The sequence below is a fragment of the Microchirus variegatus genome (assembly GCF_963457635.1).
Source record: "Microchirus variegatus genome assembly, chromosome: 3".
In the NCBI taxonomy this organism is placed as follows: domain Eukaryota; kingdom Metazoa; phylum Chordata; class Actinopteri; order Pleuronectiformes; family Soleidae; genus Microchirus; species Microchirus variegatus.
In genome coordinates this window covers 19,209,805-19,235,170 of record NC_139804.1, presented here as the reverse complement: position 1 = coordinate 19,235,170, position 25,366 = coordinate 19,209,805, and the positions used below count along the sequence as shown (strand labels likewise).

The window sequence follows — 25,366 nt, the reverse complement described above, 5'->3', positions numbered from 1 at the left end:
TCAGAAAGTTAAAGTCATGCATTTAAAACTTTTAAAAGATTCAGGACTTTGGAGTTTGGGGTGCGGGAATAAATGTGACAACGGGATTTTTACCTCAAAGTGTTTCAGTAGATTTTTCCAGGATTTTTGTTCTAGACCAAGATGAGACGTCCTACAAATATAGATGAAATCATTATATTCACTGAGGTCACATTATGATCAGATCTGTATCCATGATAACTGATCAGACTCCAGTTCATGTGGCTGTGATGCAGTTCCTCTCACAACAGGGTACGAATGAGGTTGTTCGTCGGTGTATATGCTTGTGTTTTGCCATGTTTGCCTTGGAAAAGTAAAGGACAACTGAAATAACATCCCATTATGATTTTATACTCAGATATTACAGTTATTGTGATGGTTAATGGCTGCAGGGATCAGTTAAGGTTATAGGTTATAGAGGTTATATGTATCCTCTCACAAGGAACAGAAATATGACACTAACTTGTTGAGAGAAGCAGGCAGCAGTTATACCTGTATGTGTGTGGTTGTCCCACAGATTAGTTGATAAAGTTAATATTTTTGATTAAACCTGGTGGGTGATATAATACATGATTGATGTGCCCCTGACTCATCTCCTCTTTCCCTGTGTCTTTGTCCATCATGGTTATGTGTGAGTGTTTGAGTGGAGCTGACTGGTTCCTGCACAGAAGGTTCCAGCTCTGTTGGACTCTACTTGAATGACTCTCACCCTGACTGTTGACACATCTCATATTGTCTTTGTAAACCTTTGGAATGGCATCATTGTGGTTGATGGTGGTTTTATATGAGTTGGGAAAAAAGGGAGTGTCTTTCTTCACCTTACATCCAGGTTTTAGTTCTGGACATGTCTTTTTAGAGCTTTCTGGCTGAAAACTGCAGCTGATGCTGGACACAAGTGTGACGATGAGATGCTGGAAGAGGCTGTAAAATCACCTTTTTCCTTCTGAGAGCTACTTTTTTTTAAACATTTATTCTCATAGCTTATTTCAACCCAAACAGCTTGTTTTGAACATTTACAAAATGCTAGTGTCCACAACTCACATTTTTCAATAAACTTTTTTTTTTGATCTGTTATGAACAGCTGTCGTGGTCCTTGTTGCTGCTCATTGACAACTAATTGACAAATAAAGATTTAGTGTTAAGTGTTGAGTTTGTAAGCAGGTTTATGTTTGAATATTGAAACCTTTGGCGAGCTGCTTGGAAAAGGACTGTGATGGAGACGTCTGTAATAGAGAGCAGCAGTGACATTGTCCTCCATTGATATTTTTTTTACAAAAATCCATCTAAATGTCCAAAAAGTTTGACATTTGAAACCAGTTTGTCCAGCAACAAGATGAATAACAACCCATTTTTTTCCCAAATGAAGAATCAACTTAAAATCATTATGATGCTGTTGTGTTTGTTCAATTCACATTCTATTACAGAGTCAGCTTAAATTGGACCAGGTTTTTCTTTTATTTCTTTTATTTTTTTTCAGATCTTTTATTCATGAAACTTGACAGAAAGACAGTAGAGAGCAAAGTAGGGCATATTATACAGCCAAAAGCATGTATAATATTGTTATATCTCAGAGCCTGTGTTGAATCAACTCTCCAAAATCTCTATGGAGAAAATCAAATGGGATTATTGCTTCCAGAAACACACTGTTACTCTCTATGAGCTAAAACAAGCATCAACAAGCTCTCTAGAAAGCCTGATAATGACTTATTCATTTGAATCTGGTTTGTTGGAGCAGGGAAACATCTAAAACATGAAGGGTAGTGGGTCCTCAGGACCAGGACCTAGAAACCCTGAGTTAAAAGACACTGAGGAGAACGGCAGAGTTGTCACATTATACACAGTCATTTGATCCAGTTTTAGGATTTCAGCTGCTCCGTTTATAAGATAATGAATCAGATATTTCATCTTTATACTGAATAAGAACTCAGCTCTGAACAATGATACAGCGGAGGCCTGAGGAGGGGAGCACAGGCGCAGATCTCCACCTCACCCGTGACGTACTGAGGCCACTCGGGACTCAACATTGGCCAGGAGGAGTGAAAGTGACCAATCAGCGATAAGACATGGAGTCATGTGGAGAATAAGAGAAGGGGAGGGGCTGACATTGTATCCTGCTAATAAGAATGGAGCCTCCGCCATTTTGACAAAACGAGGAGGCCCAGAACCAAACGGCGAGAGAAAAACGTGGTGCCGTGTATCAGCCAGACGCCATAATCCCAACCTCCTTTCAATTACACAATACAATGTTTTGCCAGGGAGAGAAAGAGTCCGACTCCCACCAATGTGAAAGGTGAAAGTGACTCTCCCCACCCCCCTTCCGCCCGCTTCACTCCCTTCACTCCTTCACCCATGACACCAACAGCAGCTATGCTTCAAATCAGTGAAATCAAAGCAGTTCGGCCACCACGGCACTTTGAAGATGAGACACTTTCTCAGCTTGACAGTTGCAGAGGTGTCTGTGACATGAAGCCTAAAGCACCGACCATGACCAAAGAGATAAAAAAAAAGGAAGGAAAAACATCTTTAGCCACAAAAAAACCACTTAATTTGCTATTTTAAAAAAAATATATGAGCAGCAAAATTCATCTCCATGAGGATTTAAACATCCTGTGAGGACACATTTCATAGTGACCGTGAAAGAAACATAAAGTTAGATAGATAGATAGAAGTCAATGTAGAAAGAATATTAAACTGATCAAATCAAATTCTGTTTGATCATGGAGACACATTAGTGAAGACACACTTTCAAGATAAATTTAGGAAGATTTTTACGTAAAAACTCAAAATAACTAAATGTGGACAGGGTGTTGTGGACTCTTTGGTATCAAATTTCTATAAGAATGTGGACCACAATCAAAATGTTTTAATCTATATAAACCTAAATTAAGATTACAATTTTATGTGTTACGCCAACAAAGCTTGTACGAAAGCGTGGTTTGGAGAGAAATTGTGACATTTTGAAGGAACAAGAATGCTGCTCTGCACTTCTCTCCAAACAATCACTGCGTGGACGTCATCTCCTGGTACATTTCCATGCAGTGTGAGTGCGTCTACAGCTCAAACCTCCTCCCGCTCTGACCATGTGATGATGGGAGTGTGTGGTGGTTCAATTCCCTTCCAGAACCTTTGCTCAATTCTGCTGCTATAAAAAAAAAATAAAAAAATAAAGCATCCAACTTTAGAGTAAGAGAGGTGTCGTATGGGCTGTGCACAGTGAGCTCAGACTTTGCCTCAGTGGAGAGGAGACTGGAGGAGAGCAGAGGTCAGGACAACGCTCAGGGACAAGCAAGAGGTAAGAACGGGCAGAGCTTATACAGCAATGAGCTTTGTTTTTATTTATTATTATTTATTCATTTTTAAAAGCCTTCATTTGTCTGTGAAGGAGATTGTCAAGCGAATTCTGTCAAAATGAAAAAATAAAACAAGTTTGCTTTAAGTGTGAAATACAAATCTTGTTTGGTTAGCGTCTCAGCAGCTTGATCCGTAAAATGAAGCTGCTGTAAATTACACTCACTTTTCTGCACTTTTTTTTTTTATGTGTAACTTACATTACATTTGTAATGATATACTGCAATAATATATTATTATAAGATGCATAATGACATGTCACAAATAAATTATCCCAGTTGATGAAACTACAGGATTTTGGGCAACAGAGTGTTCATGTGTTTAACTGTGGTATTTTTGCGTTTTTTGTCTTAATTGTGCTACAGTTTCAGTGGAACAGAGTCGTGTCATGTTGTAGTTGGAGGATTTTACAGAGTGACTGTGAAGTGACAGCTGTTCTCATATCATCAGGCTGTTGTTGAGTAACAGGGGAGATATTTTCACTCATGTAATAAAATAAAAAGGAGATGAGATGTATTGACTTTGAAGAGAATATAGGAGAATGTGTGTGTGTGTGTGTGTGTGGTTTAATTAAGGATGGAGAATAAAACTGCGCAATCTTCACTTCAGCAACACACACACACACACACACACACACACATACACACAGACGGTGGCAGCTCCTGTCACCAGCAGACACTGAAGTCTCGTTGGCATCGTGATTTATAAACGCGCGCCGTTTGCGGCAAAAGCGCAGGCGCATTATTATTTCACATGCGGGCAAAGCGATGCGGCCTCATCCACGCACACACACACACACACGTTGTAGTGAGGACACTCATAGACACAATGCATCATATAACCCTTAACCTAACTCTTAACCCTCAAAAAGCCCCTTTAAGGGGTGACAGAACGTGAGGACCAGACAAAATGTCCTCACACACAATCTCCTCATTTTTCTTCTCCTCGAAGTCTCGTTTTTATTTTATTTATATCATTGTATATATTATATTATTTTAGAAATACTTTTACATAGTTATATTCCATTATTCCATTCTATTTCGTTTTTTTACATCGTGGTCGTCATGTGTCCAGGTGGGCCACATGTTTGGGAGTAAAAGTTCCGCTTTTATAACTTGATATTATTCAGGCCTATCATTGTAGTCGCGTTACGATCATTTATTTATTCATGTATTTATTTTATTGTTGTCTATTTTAACGCAGCCTTGCTACGTTTTTTTTTTTTTTTTTTATAAAATATATATATTATATATTATATCATAATATAATATACGTTTCCATTACTATAAACAGCTTTCTGTGTAAATGATTTAGATTCATATAGTGAATGCTATATTAGGATGATTTGAAGGTCGATCTATTTAACATAGTTTTCTGTCAGAGCTTCAATAATAATGAGGCCAAGGTCAAAGTTGCTGATGAGAAAATAAATTATCTGAGGAAGATGAGTGTTGGGATTATTATTATTATTATTCATTTTTACATATATTTGTCAGAGATGTAGACTGTTTTTATTGGTGTTTGTTATATTTATGGTCATAGGAGCAACGGTGAGGTGAATATACGTCTGTTAAATCTCTGCTTCTCCATCATTTATGGGAATAAATCTGCAGGTCATACTGTTGACCTTCACTTTTATTTGAACATCGTCCGAGAGAGAGCTGTGTGTGTGTGTGTGTGTGTGTGTGTGTGTGTGTGTGTGTGTGTGTGTGTGTGTGTGTGTGTGTGTGTGTGTGTGTGCGTGTGTGTGTGTGTGTGTGTGTGCGTGCGTGTGTTTAAGACCTTTTCTGGCATCAACACTGACATGGTCCAGTTGTCATGGAGACCACAGTCTGATCTTATGACGCACAACCTTATTTCTGAGCTTCTGGTTAAGGTTCAGTTCAGAGTACAATGTGAACTGTGGTTACGGTTAGACACTAACTGGTTAAGAGCTGAGGTAGGTGTGTGTGTGTGTGTGTGTGTGTGTGTGTGTGTGTGCGTGTGTGTGTGTGTGTGTGTGTGTGTGTGTGTGTGTGTGTGTGTGTGTGTGTGTGTGTGTGTGTGTGTGAGTTATCCCCCCCCCCGTCAGAGCAGTGAGCAGCGCACAGGCGCAGAGCGGCACTGAGGCAGAGCCACAGCTCACTGACACACCGACATACCGGCACTTCCCTGCGGACAGAGCCGACACAGCAGCCGCTACAGCTGCAGCCTCCAGAGCAGAGGCCGCTGGATGAAGGAAGGAAGGAGCGGGCGCTGGAGGTGAAGCTCCCCGCTGCTGCTCTGCTCACTGCAGGCTGAACACGGAGGCATGGATTTAAGCAGATGACTGAGTGTTTGAGGTACAGTAGAGAGAGAGAGAGAGAGAGAGAGAGAGAGAGAGAGAGAGAGAGAGAGAGAGAGAGAGAGAGAGAGAGGTGCTGATTAGCTGCAGCATATTGATTATCTGCTGATGTGTTTGTTTGTAAACAGCGCTGTGTGTCAGAGTGTGTGTGAGTGTAATGAGCTTCTGCTGCTGCTGATGATGATGATGTGACAGTGATGACAGTGAGTCAAAGCTGTTTTTAGTTTTACTGTCTAATCCTTTTTTTTCCCCCTTAATCAAATAATAAATATTTCTAATTGATCTAATTTACACATGCAAATTATATTTATTAAAATAGTTTACAATATGAAAACATGTAAAGCAATAAGGCGTCATTACTTAACCCTGTATTATTATTATTATGAGATAATCCTATTTATCATTTTAAAGCAGGTAAATATTGTATTAAACATTGCTGTATTTTGCAAATTCAGAAATGAAGCAATGGTGTGATTATTTAAAAATATATATACTGAAAAATACATTAAACAGTTTTTTTTTAATGTCCTTTCTAAAGCAGTTCATGGAGAACTTTCCTTTCCCCACTTCACTTTGCTGCTACATTATTTTAATTATCTTTTAAAAATAAATGTAATAATGTAATTCTGTTGAATTTAGTTTTATCATACATATTTCATGTTCATGATTTTACAATAATTTGTAAATTTTAATTTTAATTTTATATTGCAGTCAATGAGGTGGAATGAAATGTTATCAAACTCAGGCCTCCTTGCAGCTGAAACTGCAGACACAAAATGGCGGCAGATTGAACGTTTGTGACCTGCAGCTGCCTCAGTGTCAAACCTCACATCTAATATCAATAATTACACTTTTACATGTTTGTTTGCACCCAGTACTTCTTAATGATTGTACTGTTTTATGATTTAAATTGTAATAAATGTGGAGTTTCCTCAGCACAGGAACATGAGTGTTACGGCTCAGGCCTTGAGCTTTTCCTCTTAGTATTTTAATAATAAGTTTATTCATTTAAATTATTTAGTACTCTACACACATTAGAAACAATTCGGACAGTTTGTTTTAATATATTATACAGATTCATAGGTATCACTATCTCACATACGAGTGTGTGTCGTTTGGCTATGAATCTCCACAGTGACAGGAACAGAAACACGACTGTGTCTCAGAGACAGAACGAGTGAAAGATCTGGGTTCACACTGTTAAAAAAAAGAAGAGAAAGAAGAAAAGAGAGGCTCTGTCTGTCCTTATCTTTATTAGCTTTCAAAGACGTCTCCATCAGTTTACACTGGACGCCGCCTCTGTACTTTCATGGCTGAGAGAGTGGCCACTCTGTTGTGTTTATAGGCCCGCGTCCTTGGTGTCCGTCCAAAACCCGGAGGAATGAACACCGTGCACCTCATTTCACAGTTTCACTGTTTCAGGGAAGAGAAAGCAACAGGTTTCACTCACACACACACACTGAATCGTGTTTTACCTCGTTTCTAAGATTGGTAGTTAAGATATATTGAAAAGACCTTAAGGGAGGGACACACACTTAAAGTGAGTCTGAAATACAGAAGCTGCAACAGCATCATTAGAGAGTAAAATATAGTTTTCAAGTTCAAGTTTCTAACGAAATAAAAATCAATTAATTGGAAGCAGAAATAATTGTTAATCTGTCAGTGATGGCTCTCAGTGTGTGTGTGTGTGTGTGTGTGTGTGTGTGTGTGTGTGTGTGTGTGTGTGTGCAGCAGCAGCAGCAGCAGCAGGAGGATGAGACAGTGTGAAAGACAGTGTGCAGTGTTTGAATAGGTGTGAGAGACAGGGGGACGTATAACCGTCAACATGATGACAAGGATAAATACTGTGAATCCTCCACTGTGTGTCTTGCACTAAATTACTTTCACCTGATTTTTCTCTTCACCTTTGCTCCATTCTTCTTTAAAAAAAGAAAATAATAATAATACGTCTAGTTTTAATGCATGTTTAACACATCAACACTCTGATAAAGTGCTGCATGGACAACATGTCACCGGCTTAAAGACACTTTATTGTTATATTACGTATATGTATATATATATATATATATATATATTTATATATATATATACAGAGAGAGAGAGAGAGAGAGAGAGAGAGAGAGAGAGACAGAGAGAGAGAGTGTGTGTAGAAAATGAAATCTTTTACTGTTTTATCTTCCAAATGAGTGTCCAATTTGCCTAATTTCCGTATTGCATGTTTTTGGAAACAAATAAAAAAATAACTATAAATACTAATTAGAGTCACCTTCTCGCTAATTTCACTAAACCAGTGTGAGGAAGAGGAGGATGATGAGAGAGTAAATAAATCTGACTTTGGTGATAATGGTGTTACTTCAAGAGTTCTATAGTTTCTCAGAAGATACTTGGGCTAAAAAGTTTGAGAACCACTAGTATAAGCTGTCCCTCTGTAGTGAACTGAACTGAACATGTTCACATGTTCACAGGCAACACCAACTGTCTGCACAGAGACACCGTAGGTCAAGTTAAAGCAAGTTTTTTCCATCATCGGATCAAATAAACAAATAAATGACCTGTTTCAAATGGAGTATTTCAGTCATAGGTCATTCATAGAATCATGTAGCCAAGCAGAGAATAAAATAATGGTTGGACTCGTAGACAGCATGAAGGATAAATGCATGCAAATGCATGAACACAAACACTGATCATTGTATGAACACATATTATCCTGCACATGTGACAGTTCTGCTTTTTTCCATGGAAATATGCGAATTTTTTTTAAAAGTGTAATTGTTGTACATTTTCAACAGGCCATTGAATATAATTCAAATATTTAATATTTAATTCTACATGATCGTCCGTCCTTCCATCCCTACAATGAAGGTGTGTGTGTGTGTGTGTGTGTGTGTGTGTGTGTGTGTGTGTGTGTGTGTGTGTGTGTGTGTGTGTGTGTGTGTGTGTGTGTGTGTGTGTGTGTGTGTGTGTGTGTGTAGCCCTGCTGATATAATGTATGAAGGTGGATTCTATTATTTTTACTAACAAACAGTATTGTATTTATCCACCGCACAAACACACTTTGAGATTAGGGTTAGGGTTACCTCAGATGTGTGAAATGTTTAGATTTGACCTTTAATGTATTAGTTTGTTGTCTGTAAAGAAGTTCAAAAGCACAAATAACTACTTACTTTTACTCTTAACTTGACATTTAAAGCAAAAACCACTTGAAAATAAAATAAAATCTTTAATTAATACTTTAATTCTCATATTTATCATGACAATCAATAATAGCGACTGATTTGAAAAGTTGTTTTTATCATGATAACCCTTAGCCATATTGCTTCATCCTATGGTGTATGAAATATTAATAAAGATTGTATTATTTTTCATAGAGTTGAGGCTGTAAAGCCAATGGGACTGTGATTAAGTGTAGACATTTTTTTTTTAGTCAAATAGGAAAATATAATTGTGCAGCGAATCAGTAATAATCATTAGTGCAGGTACTGTAAGCACATATTAATCATGTCTCAAGGCAACATTAGTGATGCCAGCACACGGCTGGTGTAGAATGTGTATGTTTGAGTGTTTGAGTGGACTGTGATGGCAGCGAGTTAACCAGTGCATTTCCACAGTTATCGCGCTCGTATTGGATCCACATCGTTATATTCTCTGGAGAGGAGAGTCTGTGTTCTGTCTGAGAAGTGTCACATGACAGCCCTGATGTACGGCGGACATTTCTCTGTGCTGTCAGAGCAGCTCGCTGATGCCTCTGACAGCTGAGTATGTGTCTAATCCTGCAGAGATGCTGCAAGAGAAGGCTTCAGCTGTGACGGATGAATGTACGAGCCAGACCAGCGTGGAGACGGATCACCTCGCAGACCGGCCACGACTGGGCCCGTCCTCAGCCTCCGCCATTCCCAGCTCCAATGAGCCTGAGCAGGTACACATGGGGATTTCATAAAGAGAGAGAGACAGATGCTTCTTATAAATGCACCCTGCAGACCAATGACTATTTTAGAGTTTTAAAATACAGATCAATCAAACTGTAAAAGTCACTAATTTTGAGACACATCAAAGGAACGATTTTAAAGCTGCTATATGCATGTGTGTGTACATCTTGGACAGGAAACTCTCTCTTGACACAGTTTTGTTTTGTGTTGCAAATTGATTTCCGCTCTCGACCGTTTCTCTCGCAGAAGATCGAGAGCATCAAGGTCGTCCTTCACGAGAGGGAGCTGTGGAAGAAGTTCCACGAGGCCGGCACAGAGATGATCATTACTAAAGCAGGCAGGTTGGTACAGCAGCACGAAACACACGTTATTCATCTGCACTGTAGTAGAATCTGCATTCACTGATATTGAGGCACACAGAAAGACCCAAAAAAGACCGTGACATTATAAGCTCTATAATACTTCAGCCGTATAGGTGTTCTTTAGAGCTGTTTTTGGGTGTTTTAACAATGTGAGCGGGAAGTGTGTTCCATGCATTTTGTCCCCTTATTATTTATCTTTATTCAAATTTGAATGTTGTTGTGTTTCATATATATATCCTCCAAACAATACTTTTTACAGTAATCTGTAAATAAAAATAAAATAAGCGAATTAAACTAATGCCATGACCTCTTAATGCCACTGTTGTAACTTTCCTTAATAATCAGTGAAGGAAGAAGAATTCAGATCATCTACGTCAGATGCTAAACGTAAAGATTTTGATTCAAATATATACGCATTGACTGAGTCTACTGCCGACTGATAAAAGCAGCACAGTGTGGCTTTAGCGGCTGTTGGCGAATGCAAACCAAGCATTTGCAGCAGCTCCACTGGAAGAGCACGAATCCGGTGCAGCGCGAGCTGACTTTTATGATGAAGAAGAAAGAAAATGTGATGTTTGTCAGTGACCTTGCACATACACGGCAATCGTTCATCAAGAATACCAACTCCAAAAATGAGACAACGGCCATTTTGGCGGACAGTTTGAAATATGTCAGGGAGTAACGGAGCAGTCAGGAGCAGCCACAGTGAGCTGTTACGTGAGGAGCTACACACCTCCAACTCCTCAGCCTGATAAGCAGCACGCACGCACACACACACACACATACAAATGCACATGAGCAGCAGGAGAATGAGATCAGAGCTTTGAACAGAATGTCTGACGTCTTTGTTTGTTTCGTTTCCCCACAGAACGATGTGACCTGTCATGTTAAACTACATTAGCTGTTAACTTTCGAAATTTACAAGTGTCTTCAAATCAACCACAGAAGGTTTAAAGTTTAACTAAAAACATGTGTACTTTTATTTGTTTGTTTGTTTTAAAAGTACATAATTTTTACTTTAAAAAGGCCTTGTTATGCACCTGGACCTCATAGAATGTTCTATCTATACATATATACATTTTTTTTAATATACAGTGGACAGTGGATTTATAGATGTACAGTTTAAAAATGTCAAAAAGTTAGTACTTACTATAGTCAAGAAATGTAAGTAATGGTTTTAATTATGGACACCAAGTATCATAGTAACATATCGCAGTTCTAAGTTTGTCTCTCAGGAAGAGATGGAGCGTTCCTTCAGGAGTGACTACATAATTGAAAACACAAATGACTGCCTGGCTGCTTGGATTTAATGCGACCTGAGGATTAGATAGTGAGGCCTTCAGACATTAACCAGAGAATGAGTACACTCGCAAATCGACCTCCGCCTCTCTTTCCTCATGGGATTTTTTTCTAGTCAGAAAATTTAGAAGGTCACCACATTTTTTTTTTCTTTTATGCTGCATAACTGTGAGAGATGGGCTTTCCCTTGTCCAGCTGATAAAGTGGGCTCTCAATCCTTAAAGCCCTTTGAAGGCAGTGGTGGAGCTGTGCAGCTGTGCTGGGAACCTGTGTCCTGTGTGCTTTCACCTACAGTCGCTCCGCAGCAGCGGACGTCACCAAAGCTGGCTTCAAAATAAAACTGTACGTGAAATCAATCCAGACGGGATTATTTATGGATGTTATGAATAGTGCGTGTGGAGCTGCTCACCTTGTTATCATGCAAAAGGACATTTGGTAATGGTGAAAAGAAGTAAAGTGTGTTCAGACAGTTGCGTTTAAATCTGGTACTCGTCAGTAAAAACATGTCCAGTGATTGTCCACTAACGTGACAATCAGACGAAAACATACAATCATCATCATCAATAATCATACTGCTTCCTTATAGTGTAATTACAAGCAGGAGTCAGATGATTAATAATTAAACACAAATTATTCCGATCGATTCATTATTAATTTGAAAGTGTCATAAAGTTTACAGCATAGTTGTGTATGGTTAAATATATATTAGGGCTGCACTTAACTAGATCTGTTGATTATTATCTCGATTAATTGTTTGGGCCAAAATGTTGATCAGTGTTTCCGAAACCTGGAAATGATGACGTTTTCTTTGTTACATGGAGCAAAGAAAACAGAAAATTCACATTTAAGAAGCTTTGATTATATAAAAAAAAGCAAGAAACAGCAACAATGTGTGCATTTTCTCAGTGTATGTTGGAACCTACATCATATTTTTATAACCTGTCAAAGGTGGGTCCCAGCACCTGAGAGTACATGTTTGAATAATACTGTAAAATAAGGATGTAGTTTCACACCTGGCAATTTGACCCTTGGGTGAAATGTGAACATTTCACTGAGAAAAGTCGAATGTCAGTGGGAAAGTGTGAAAATGGAGCAGCCAGACTCCAGAGGCAGAGTGGATCTGCAGGTGGCTGAGTTAAAAGAGCGGGGGAAAGACTGTGAGAGGGAGCCATGTCAAAATGTTAAGTGTTATGTGAGTCATTTGTAAACATTACATGATAAAGTGACTGTCAGTTAGAGCTGCACACGGCCATAGTCACAGTGGTTTTGTGGTGTTTTCAGTGCTGCCCTAAGGTTTGTGCAAGTGGGATTTGTTTCGGAGAAGTTGGAGTATTTTGTGATTGGAGCCATATTGTGCATTTTGAAGTGGAAACTGGCTTTGCCCACATAAACCCAATACATACAAGTAAAAGAAGACAAATAGAAAGAATGGCAGAGAGAGAGAATAGTGAAAGTGTTTACAACATTTCTGGTAGAAAAAGGCCACCGTAGATGCTTGATACTCTAGGGAAGAGGAGAGGTGAGTAGAGGAAGCCTCTGTTTATTGCACTTTGCAGTCTCACCATTGGATGTCACTAAGTCTTACACACTGGACCTCTGTCACTCTTCTTCTGTACTCATAATTAGTGGAGTGGAGTGAAAATAACTGGCCCCACCTGCTTCCCTTAGGGTACCAAAATAATACTGTAAGTCCAGGGTGCAGCGAGACCAACTCCACCCACAACAGTCAGCCGATTGGGCATCAGAAAAATATCACTTTCTAAATACACAGATATGACGCCACACATGCCGCCTACCAAGTCGTCAGTTGAAACGCTGTGACCCAGTCTGACCCAGGGCTTTACTATTCCAAACTGAACTATACCATAATGGAAACAGTATACACTGTTTCCCAATGCAACTTGAACAATGTATGTTCCTCTCCAGTGCTAATTTGGTCAATGTTGTAATTAGCTTCTTTCTCAATTGTTGTGTTATTTATCCTTTTGTAATACAGTGGTCACTGTGGAGGTACACCATGGTTTCTTCTTCTTTTTGAATGGTGTGGTGGCATTAATCAAGTCATTTATTAAATAGCCACCAGGGGAGTGATATTGCTGGGAGAAAAAAGAAACTGGAAGGAAGTCTATGGGAAAATAAGCCGACTTCTCTGTTCTAATCTCTTATAATAGCAGTAATTATTTGACTTTCGAAATTATTATTCCCATGTAGAGGAAAATTGAGAATAAAGCGGTGACCAGTGTGATTGACAGCTGGTATTATACAATAGGTTCATAGTTGTTGGTGACTGGAAGAGCACCATCAACTTTTATATAAAGCCAATGGTCAGCTGCCACAGAAGTAAACAGCACAGCTGTGTTTATTGCACGAACACATTGAATATTTTAACTAAGTCCCAACAATTAACATGTCATTTTTGGACAGTGCTAACACAAAGACAGACACAAATACATACATGAATATGGATTAGAAGAGCAGACGGGATAAAAGGGAAATCTGCTGTGACATGTGAGGAGGGTCAGCAGAGCAGATGTGATGTCAGAGGTGATATAGACACAGAACAACCACACTGTCAACCAAAGCAGCTCATATTTCCCCAACACTCTGAGCAGAAACCGGCTCAGTCCACTCCCATGCGGCACCTACAGCTGAGCCCAGTTATTGTGAGTGTCATTGTCCAGGCGTAATCCTGCCTTTATCTAAGCACCCTGTGAAGCTCTTCCCTCACTCTGCCTCATTGTACACAGCCCGTCAAGAGAGCAGCGGCCGCTTGATAAGAGAAACTTGGCGCCCACAATAGGCTGACTATGCTAGGTTGTAGCGCTTCATCATCCCCCAGCGTGGTGTTTGATCTCACTGTGGTACTGGAGATTCCCAGAGAGGAAATGGATCACTGCAGGGACAGAACATGTGGGAATGTTAAGAGAAACAGCTGGCACAGAAACACACACACGTAAGTCTGTGCAGCTATTCCTCTTAGGACACGTGCACTGACTTCTAATTTTCTCTATACCTAACTATAACCTGAACCTAACCATCATTCAAATCTTAGCCCTGAACTTAACCGGCTCCTTAGAAATGGTGATCTGGCTCATTAGAACCAGACTACTGGTCCTGATCGGGTCAGTGTTTATGACAGAACATGTTCAAAAGAGGTAACACAAACAAGTATACAATAGTTTCCATGACTTCAAAGAACATCGACTTACATTAATTTCCCGTAGACTTACTTTAACCTTAACCATAATTACTCGTGTCCTAACCCTGAACCTGACCTTAACCATAACTTTAAAAAAATGTCTTCACCTTAATATGTATTCATTTATTTTATAGGGACTTGATTTTGTCCTCATAAAGAAGACAAGTCCCAATAATGTTTCTGTGTAAACAGATTTAGGTCCCCACAACATAAGGAATACCAGGTACACACACACACACAGATATTATACAAACACCCTCAGTGACATCACCATATGTGTATATGCATGCGTACATACCTAAAGTATAATGCGTTCATGTAAATACACACATGTAAATATGTGTGCGTGCGTTATAATCTTTATTTAAGCTTTACTGAGATTAAAAGTATCTCTTACAAGAAGTTCCTGGCCAAGACAGGCACCGGCATGTTTAACAGGGTTTCAGACAGACATAACAACAAGTCACAGTAAAAGAAATGTAGAGCGATAAGGCGTCATCATATTCATAAATGATTTATCTAAAAGGAAGGTGAAATACTGAAGGATGAAATATCAAAATATACAACAGAACAATTTCCAGCATTCAGCCATAAAAAATATTAAAACATGTAGTTATTCAAAGCTAAAATAAAACAATTAGGTGAGGCCAGCTCTTTAAGATTGTGCTGTTTTTGTGCAATACAATCTTACAGCATCCAGTTCTCCAGCAGCCATAGTTGTGAAGTGTATCATTTCTCTCTGCATGAGTCGGCTTCTTTGTCGAGTGTCTCTAAAGGCTGCATTTGTCACGGGCCGTTCGCCAACCGTGTTTGAAGCGCGCCGAGATCCTCAGAACATTTGTTATTGTTGGACCCGAGCTAAGTTTGTATATTATCTACAGAACTGAGGCACGTTGTGACTCAACAACATCCATACGCGTCTGAGATTCCAGCGCTTCGGTTTGCTCTCTGCGGCGAGACACATGCATCTGAAGAGCGAGCAGCAGCAGAGCCCTTCACTGGGCAGTTACAGTCACTTTATACAACTCAGAAGGCCACATGTGTTGACACAGGCTTCCATCTGCTCTGTGTGTACGGTGTGAGAGGAGCCAGAGATGAGCAGAGGTCTGTTTCAAATGTTCCTCTAGGATTAACCCATCTTTCAGTGAGCATGATACCGGGACTGATCTCTCCTAATGATTGGATTTGAAGCCTGAGCGAGAGATTTAAATTACCTGCCCTCAATCCCTACCCTCTCTCTACCTCTCTTATGTGAAAGAGTATTTACTGTAACATGATCACATGGTGTAAGCACCGTGAGCCTTTTTGAAGACTGGCACTGACACAAAACAGCGAGCACGGCTATACTGTAGGTGTTTTGATGCCATGGCTCCCTCTGAATAAAACATGTAGACTTTACACAAGCGTGTGCGCCAACTATTTAACAAACTGCACTGGGCAGCACGCACACATAAACTGCAGGCCTTTCTGACCGGAGCCTCTTGAGCAAAGCCCGATGTCTAAACTGTTGTCCAGTCTCAGGCGCCATTAAAAACCACTTAGGGCTTTAATAGGAGGCACAGAGGCCTTTGTGAAATTTGCTTTAGTGCCGAAGGGATGAAACTGTTTTTGGTTTCCCAGCTGAGGTCAGGAAAAGTAGCTCCTCTGTGTGTTATTATTGCCTTTACTCTTTGTCTCAGGGCATTTTAATATTATATTTTTGGAGTCCTCCGAATAAGAGGATTTTAGACTTTTCACCAAATGAATGCACGCACGGAGTACAATGATTACCAGGAAAGGCGTTAAGATTGTGACATTAGGGACACCAACAATAACAGCTGTGGTAACAAGTCCAACTATGTAACATGCAAAAAAACAAGTCGTGCAGTTAAAGGACAGCTTCTGACCCTGCTCTTCTCCCAGTCCTATCATCTTCACGGCACCATGCTCATCTCACTCTCTTAAGAACATCAGTGACCTGCAGTCAATGAGATAATCTGATCTTCACCAACACTGCCTGTGACGATGCTACATGATACACACACACACACACACAGCTGTCTCGATTACTACCATGATCTTTGTAGAAAACGTTCGCAAATAAAAAGGCAACACCTCACAAATGAAACTAACCATAATGTAGAACACACATGGGCAACATGTGGCCCAGAGGCCAGATCAAAACCCGCAAACAGTTTTTATCCAGCCCGTGACAGGCGCATGGGTTAGCTCAAGCTGACAGCTCGACTGACGGATCTACATCATGATTTTAGCAGTTGTGATGTGATGAGGACAGAGGCGGAGCTAAGATGAGCGCCTCAAAAACAGAAAAAGTTGCCTCAGAATGTTGTGTTTTTAACCAGGAGTCTAATAGTGAGATATGATGAGACAATACTGCAAATACAGAGCAAACAAGTGAAACACAGCCAGACCTTTATTTTGAAAATGACAGGAAAGGAAGTGTACGTTTTTTGTTTATACCTCTCTGTTTTAATCAGAGTTATGGATGTTTTGTTTCGAATGGTTTTCATATGGTTCATTTTGTGTTTGTAACAGATTTCACTGACTTAATTCCAGCTTCTTTTTTTTACATTTAAAATGTAAATATGCATGTTGCATGAATAGATATTTTCAATGATTCTATGATCTAACAACTTCAATCCTTTTAACAGGAGGATGTTTCCAAGCTACAAGGTTAAAGTGACTGGGATGAACCCCAAAACCAAGTACATCCTACTCAGTGACATCATCCCTGCTGACGACCACCGCTACAAGTTCTGTGATAATAAATGGTAAGTTTGTAAAGTGGCTGAGGGCTTCCCCAATGATAATAAAAAAATTAAAATATGATTAAAAAAAACTGTTTTAAAGCAAGACACTATAAAAAAATAAATAACAGAAACAAAAACAGCCTTACTTGAACTGATATGACAATTTGCTTGTGACTAATATTAAAGCCATGTCATCCATCGTTTCTTTATCAGTTAAAGTCAGTATGAAGTAAATATGAAGTAAATGTTGTCATGTATCAAATTTCACACATGCAAAATACCACTCCTCACTGTAGCCAGCAGCTGGCTCAGACTTAAGGTGCCGACAGTGAGGACACAGTCAGGAAAGAAAACCCTATCCTACTTCGGTCCATGGTCTTGGAATGACCTACAGGTCTGTTTGACGTTGGGGGCTTTGATTCCCTTTCAGAAGAAAATTGTCTGAGTTTTTAGTCACTAGTTGCATCTGTAACATCTAGCTGTGAAGGACTATTGTTTTTTAATGTTTTATTATTTTACAGTTTTAACAAAGTAATGCCAAAATTGTTTTAATCCATATAAGAAAGTGTATTTTACGACCAGGCCAGGACATAAATTAGATGGACAGATCTCAATGGATATTTACTGGATAAATAAAGTAAAAAAACCAAAACAAAAAAACATTAAAAAACGACTGTTTAATACCTAGTGGTCATGTGATCTGAATGACAGTCACACGAAGAGTGCAGACAGTCCAAGTCACATGACAGATCATATTCAACAGAGAAAATGCTAAGTAAACAAATCATGAATTGGACTCCTCAGAGCATCAACATATTAAGATATCAAACACATACCAATACAAACATGAGAACATAATAGAAAACGAGAGGAATCAAGTTTCGCATTTCCTCTTGCAAAGGAAAAAAAGAAACCAAAACACACTTGACCTAAATTGTAAAAGTTTTGCCAGAAAAAGATTTCTGAGTTTTTGATCTTGTGACGCGGCCTGCAGTCGCTGGCTCTGCTCTGCTGTTCCTCAGCAACACTTGTTAGTCATGATGTTTTAGCAGAGGCTGCAGTTCTCAATTTCAGTGAGGGCTGAGAGCAGAGTCTTTGTAATCCCATCATCAACAAAGTTATGGTAAAGGAGACTGACATGAGGAACCACTGGCTCCTTAAAGCCGTTACCTATACAAATACAAACGATTCAAATTGTTTGTTTCACATTAAAGATCATGTATTAGGACGTATAAGGACTTTTATACTTTGACTTGGACTCTCCCTTAAAATCAACAGGGTAGTCATCGTTGTGAATTTTGAAGAAAAACACAAATGTTATTTTGTTCTTCTATCTTTAATTGAATGTATCTCATGCTTGTTTTTAGGATGGTGGCTGGAAAGGCAGAACCAGCGATGCCAGGGAGACTCTACGTTCACCCAGACTCGCCTGCCACAGGAGCTCACTGGATGAGGCAGCTGGTGTCGTTTCAGAAACTCAAGCTCACAAACAACCACCTGGACCCTTTTGGACATGTGAGTATCTGATCTCTACACAATTACATCATTCTAGTCGATTACAGTATGTTTGCATTTGACTCACCTCGCTCTGTAAAAGCTGAGAGCCGAGCAACAGTTGTCAATCATTTCATGTTTCATTTCAAGTGGCTGAATGAAAGATATAGTAGGCAGTTTTGTTTGTTATTGATCTATAATTCAATAATAACCTCGCAAAAAGGAAAGAGAGTCAGATTATACATGCAATAAATCAGTGGAGCTCTCCAGCTGACACATGTCATCTGTCACTTATGAAAGTGCAGCTCAACAATCCAGTCAGTGATGAATAAAATTGATATTTGATAAAGGAAATAGTGATATGGGTATTACATCTTGCCTGGGTGAGGGTGGGTCAGTGGGAGAGTGAGTTACCGTTCGACTAGAAGGTTGTGGGTTTGATTCCCAGCTACGCTAGTTTACATTCCGATGTGTCCTTGCGTGACCCTTATCCCCCATGTTGCTTCTGCCGGCAGTGTGATGAAAAATGTGTGATAGAAAATGTGCCGTACATTGATGAATGGGTGAATGGCAAAACTAGAATATAAAGCAGCTTTGATTTGTGGTCATCAAGACTAGAAAAGTGCAAAATAAATGGAGACCATTACTATTTACCTAACCAATCCACCAACCAAACTGGATTTTACCTTTACAATCTCATATATGATTTTGGACAAAGTATCTGTAAAATAAACAGCTCATGTGAGACATAAATAAGAGGAAAAATAATCACAACTGTTTTTATGGGCAGATTCCTTAAAGACGAATGGGAGAAAGAGAAGGAGTAAATAGTAGAGGATGGAGGGACAGACAGCAGAGGCAGAGGGAGGTGAAGAGTGTGACTGTGGCAGCACTCCCCACGGAGACTCAGGGATAACTTGTCTGAAGCCATCCCATCAATGGGCGGGCTCATTAGGTTCATAACCTCTCAGATCAGTGGCGGGGCCGGCTGTCAGGTTGAGTTGAGTGCCTGGTCAGTGATAAGGGCGAGTAATGAGGACACAGCAACTACAGAGGCCAAGCGGAGCCCAGATGACGCCCAGACCAGGAGGTGTGTGGAAGGTCAGAGTCTCTCAAAGGAGACTGAAGGAACCCTCCATTCACTACTAATTATGCTCATTACAGAATATGTATGACCGACTAATTTATGCATCGTCTTCTGAGCTCATACTGCCGAGTGTTTGACAGTGCACACGGTTGTTTGGAATTTCGGTTATTATTAACTTTTAAAATAGAATTGTGTGTCATCGGGAGACGATGTAAATCTGTGGTCTACAGAGTTCACTCAGTACTCCTCACACTGTAGAACAAGGTCTACATTTCTAGAGACCTTTTCCTTATCAGGGTAGTTTTTTAATTTAGAGGTCAACCAAAATTATATATTCATTCATTCATTCATTTTTACATGGTCAGTTACTTTGACTGAGTTTCTGTTTTTTCTATACATCTGATAAAATATAGTGTAATTAACTTAGAATTTACTATAGAATTAAGTTATTCTGTCGTGCAGTATACTGTGATATATCTTATCAATAAAATATATTATGATTATTATATTATTATTATTATTTTGGATTCAAAACACATGAAACAGGTTATCACATATTTGGAAGAAAGTGACGCAATTGACCAATGCAGATAATTAAATGCCCAGTGTGTAAAATTTAGGTGAAGTTATTATTATTGTTTGGCAGAAATTGAAGATAAAATATAAAAATGTAATCATCTGATTGTATGAGTCACAGTTTTTCCCTCACACAACAATCTAAACATCTTCAGAGTTCTGATGCTAAATGAAGGCCGCAAAGGTTTTCCAACATACTAAGTAGAGAAGGGAAGGGTGATATTCCGCTACCAACCGATTAATCAGTCTATCTCTGATGAATTCATCAAGTAGTAATGATTGTTTCTTCTCAATATCATGCCAAACCCACACAAACCACAGTCCCCTCTTGACAGTGAACGCTGCCAGCATCAGCAATAAAACGAAATGCTGTTTACAGCTGGTGGTCACCTGCAGTTCAGACTTTTAGCCGTACTTCATTTTATCTTCTGTGGTCAAAAGTTTAGAGCTTCATCCTGCAGCAGTATCTTATTTTCAGTAACAGCAATTATTCCCTAAAATAAACCATGAAGCAGAGAGAAATCGGCTTCAAATGCTGGCACTGGACGACGTAATCTGGGAACGATCCAATGTTGACGTTATTGTCTGGCGATCAGGTTTGTGTTGTTCTGTGCAGTCAGTGCTTATAAATAATTCTTATTGTCCTCTCTAGAACTCATTTCAAGCACATCAGTCAAAGTAAAATGATCGTCTCTGAATTATTTTATATCAAGGGAGATAAAAGAGTATTTTCTTTAAGGAAGGATTCCACGATGGCTGCCTTCAGACAGTGATCCAAGAGTCTCCAGTATCAGACAGCAGAGCAGACAAAGGTCAACAGAGAGACTCTGGAGAACCAACCAATAGCTTATCTCTGTCTCCAGCCTGCCTCAGCAACAGAAGCATGTGAGCGCGCCGCCGTTCAGCGTTCAACCTGAGCTTATTCCTCGCTGTGCCCTCCTCAACCTTCGCCTCTCGTCGAGAGCCTCCTGGAGGAGGAGAAGGCTCCTCATGAGACTGTCTGCTCAGAGAGGAGGGGAGCCGAGGTGCAGAGCTTGACATTCATCAGCCCTGACAGAGCTGGACTAGTGATGACCCCACTATTGTTGCTAACGCTTCAATGGGCACAGCACTAGGCTGTGGTGAGCGGTGGTGGTGAGTCGACCTGCAGCCACCCAAACAACCCAAACACATGCTGCCTGCTACATTGACGCACAAACACTCAGATTCCCCATCAGGTGTGACGGAGATGAGACATACAGAGAACCAGTGAGCTGATATGAACAACAGTGCACTTGAGCAGCTTAATTTAAAATGGAATCAAGCTGTTAACGGATGGGAAGTTGTATAAGCATATAACAAAGCATATGTGTTACTCTTAATGAGCTAACTAAACACAAAAAACACAAAAATAACGTTAATCATGGTTTTAGTATCAGGCTGGTTTGAAGGTCTGCTCTGCAAATGTAATATATAAATTAAATAGGCATCAAACAGTAAGTGAGGATGATATATGAGGCAAAATATGAAGGCAGATGAAGAACAACAGATAAATCATGTAAAGACACAAGTGCAGACAATGAAGACAATACCAGATTTATTATCAATTAAGTGACGCATTTGATATTCAAACAATAGATTTCATTCTTTGTTATAGTACTCCAGCCAATTAATTTCTTTGCTTTCGGCTTCTCCCTGTCTAAGGGTCACCACAGATCCACACACTTGTCTTGGCAGAGATTTTGAAACCAGATGCCCTTCCTGACATTATCTGAGCTTGGAACGAGCACTAGGAGTGCACTGGATGTAGTGTTCATGACTGGGGTGAATTTAAAATATCCAATAACAATGAGCAATGAGGATTGGATAGTTTGTGTAGGAGTAACCCAGCTCCCAATCCAGCAACCCTCCAAGTTCCCTTTCTACTATGTTGATTATGATCACTGTGCAATTGACAACTAATAGTGTCCAATAGGTGCATTGTTTCAGTAGAGGGTGGACAAACACTGGAGATTAATTTTCACTTCTTGCAATTTTTTTTTAACGTATTTTAAATATTTTTAATGTTTTCTAGAGTTTTATTTTGTAATTTTTCAATTGATTAGGTCTAAAGTAGGTAATCAGGAACTGTAACCTGACCTAACTGTTGTCTACTACACCACTATGGCTGTTGTGAATGTTGCTACAACAACTTAAAAAAAATGAAATGTTGCTCTCTCTACTCTTTCATAGATCATCTTGAACTCTATGCACAAGTACCAGCCCCGACTACACATAGTCAAAGCCGACGAGAACAACGCCTTTGGATCCAAGAACACTGCCTACTGTACTCATGTCTTTCCTGAGACAGCCTTCATCTCTGTAACCTCGTATCAAAACCACAAGGTACGGGCGTCTACTCATGCACAGATGAATCTAAATGTAAAAGTATTTCTCTAATTCAACAAGTACTTCAATGTAATTCAATGTTAATAGATTACACAGCTGAAAATAGAAAACAATCCATTTGCCAAGGGATTCCGTGGTAGTGAAGAGGGAGATCTGCGTGTTTCAAGACTACAAGGGTATGTTTATATGAAACTGAGTCTTTTGTAAACGTAAAATACTGTGTATAAAAAAAATATTTTTTGTCTCAATATAAGAATCTATCTTGTCTCCTTGAAAGAGTGTTGATACAAATGGTTGACCCTGTTGTGTTTCTCTGCGCTGAAGGAAAGACTTTCCAGTGATTTCAAAGAACATGGTTCGTCAGAGGCTCATCTCCTCACATAGTCACCTTGCAGGGAAACTCGGAGCTGGAGTTCTGACGGGACATCCTCAAGTCCTGTCCTCGTATCAGTATGATACTGGAGTTCCCATGTCAAACACAGACGCCCAAGATTCCATCGCAAACCACTTCACTCAGAGCAGAGATCCCGGCCTTCTGTACCACTGCTTCAAACACAGAGGTATCTTCTTTGTCTTTATTCAGTAATCATACAGAATTGAGCTATAGCTAAGCCCTGCCCTTTAAAACAGCTGTACCAATCACAGACAAGTCAATCAAGTATCACTTTCACAGTACGATCTGAGCTAAGACATCCATAGAAATCATCCAACCATCATTGGTGATCATCACTTTTCTGTGGGTTTGTATGGATGTGGGTATATATGAAGTTCCACATGGAAAAATAGTCAACCAATGTGCAGTGGTAAATACAAGTTATTTGGATAAAACCTATCGTCACGTTTCAGGCCATCTATCAACAAGCTGCACCTTGTTAGAATGGCAAGACGCTCAGCTAAATAGCTCCAACACCTAGCAATTGAAAAATTGTGTCAGCAAAATTCTTGGAACAAAGACCACTTAAGCTTCATGCTAACAACCTAACCTATAAATTATATGAAAGCCCATCAAAGAAGTGCATCTCACTGAACTCACTGAACTGGCAGTCAAAGCAAAAACACCAACTTCAATGACATTTGTCACCACAATGTCACCAGATCTTGCATTTTAATCCAGAATCTTGCAGTTTTAAAGCTAACATAAGGTGCAGTGTGTAAAGAGAGGGCTTAGCCATGGGTCAATTGAGCAATTTCCTTTAATGGTTCTCTTTAAAACTAATGAAGTTAATTATATAACTTTGCAGATAATGCCCGACACCTGGAGCTTGGCTGTAAGCGGCCGTATCTGGACTCGTCATCTGTGGGCTCAGAGGAGCATTATTTTCGTCCAACACCTTCTTACGAATCATCCCTGCTGTCCCGTCCATACTGCACAGAGGCGATCGCCTCTCGAGAGGCTTGTATGTATGGCAGTATGGACGCAGAGTCTGGATCTGGTGCAGGAGACTCTGACGACTTAGCCAACTCCCCTTCAGTAAATTGCAACATGTGGGCTACGATGCAGCCCTACCCTCGCTACAGCGTCGAGGGCGTTCCGTACCAGCCCTTTACAGCTCACTTCACCAACGCTGCTGCAGTCACACCAATGGTGCCACACCCCACCCCGTCCATAATGCAGAGGTCACAGGCTGACTTGGGAGTCTACAACTCCTCTTCAGTGCAGCTGCCCATCATACCGCCCTCCTCCTCTTCTTCTTGTTCTCCAGCTGTTCCTGGTTCCAGAGAGAGGCCAAGCCATCCGTCTCTGTACCACAAGAAGCCAGGCTCACCTCTTCGACCTCACAGAGATTTCTCAGCCTATCCTACTCAAGGTACCATATCCATCCGGGATCCGTCCTACCAATACCAAGTGGGGCTGAGCAGTGCAGGGACTCACTGGACTGAGAGCTAACATGGACCACTAGAAAAAACATTTTTGTCCAATGTACAAGTGTGAAATTATTCAAGGTTTATGCTCCACTGCAGTCAGATTGGTGGCCAAAGCTATACCATGAATTACTCTCAAACAACTGCAGTAATATGTGCAAGGCGGTGGCTGACGTCCACTTATAGATATGAAGCATTATGTACTAGAAGTCTGTGATCACATACAGTAAAATTGCTCCTTCATACTGAGATGCAAAGCATAGGTATGATCAGTCCTTCAATTGTGACAAAGGGAGCATTAATCTTGTTTACACAAACAAGTAACAACTTATTCTCAGGTTTACCTAACTAACCTGAAACAACAATAATGACATATGTTTTAAAAACAAACAGATATGGGGGGAAATTAGCTATTCTTTTTATACAGGGCTTTTATATGTTATGAGCAGTGAAGTTTAATCACTTCATGAAATAAAATGAGTTCTAAGGATGAGGCTGATGTTTTTACCTCTGACATGGAGGTTAAATCTTTGCTACGTTTGTGTCTGTTTGTGAGCAACATGACTTAATGTTTTGATGAAGTCTTCTGGAGATGTAGTAACCAGTGCATGGCTCACCCTGTTCATGTACTGAAACTGTGGGGAAGTGAGTGGCCTTGGCGGAGCTGTGTGCTTTCTGAGTGCTTTCTCTAGTGCGTTATGTTTCATGTTGTCAACAGAAATGAAAACACCGGCCCTCTCTCAACACTTTCCTT

General features: G+C 39.9%; 1 protein-coding gene across 1 annotated transcript; it reads left to right on the top strand.

Moving 5' to 3' along the window:
• Positions 1–9,467: 9,467 nt before the first annotated feature.
• tbx4 (T-box transcription factor 4) lies at positions 9,468–24,637 on the top strand (the record flags this gene model as incomplete). The annotated part of the gene is made up of 8 exons (XM_083886801.1): positions 9,468–9,605; positions 9,862–9,956; positions 17,127–17,246; positions 18,593–18,740; positions 22,594–22,746; positions 22,837–22,925; positions 23,074–23,309; positions 23,991–24,637. The coding sequence occupies 8 exons, from the start codon at positions 9,468–9,470 to the stop codon at positions 24,635–24,637; spliced, it is 1,626 nt and encodes a 541-aa protein (XP_083742927.1).
• Between the last annotated feature and the right edge of the window lie 729 nt (positions 24,638–25,366).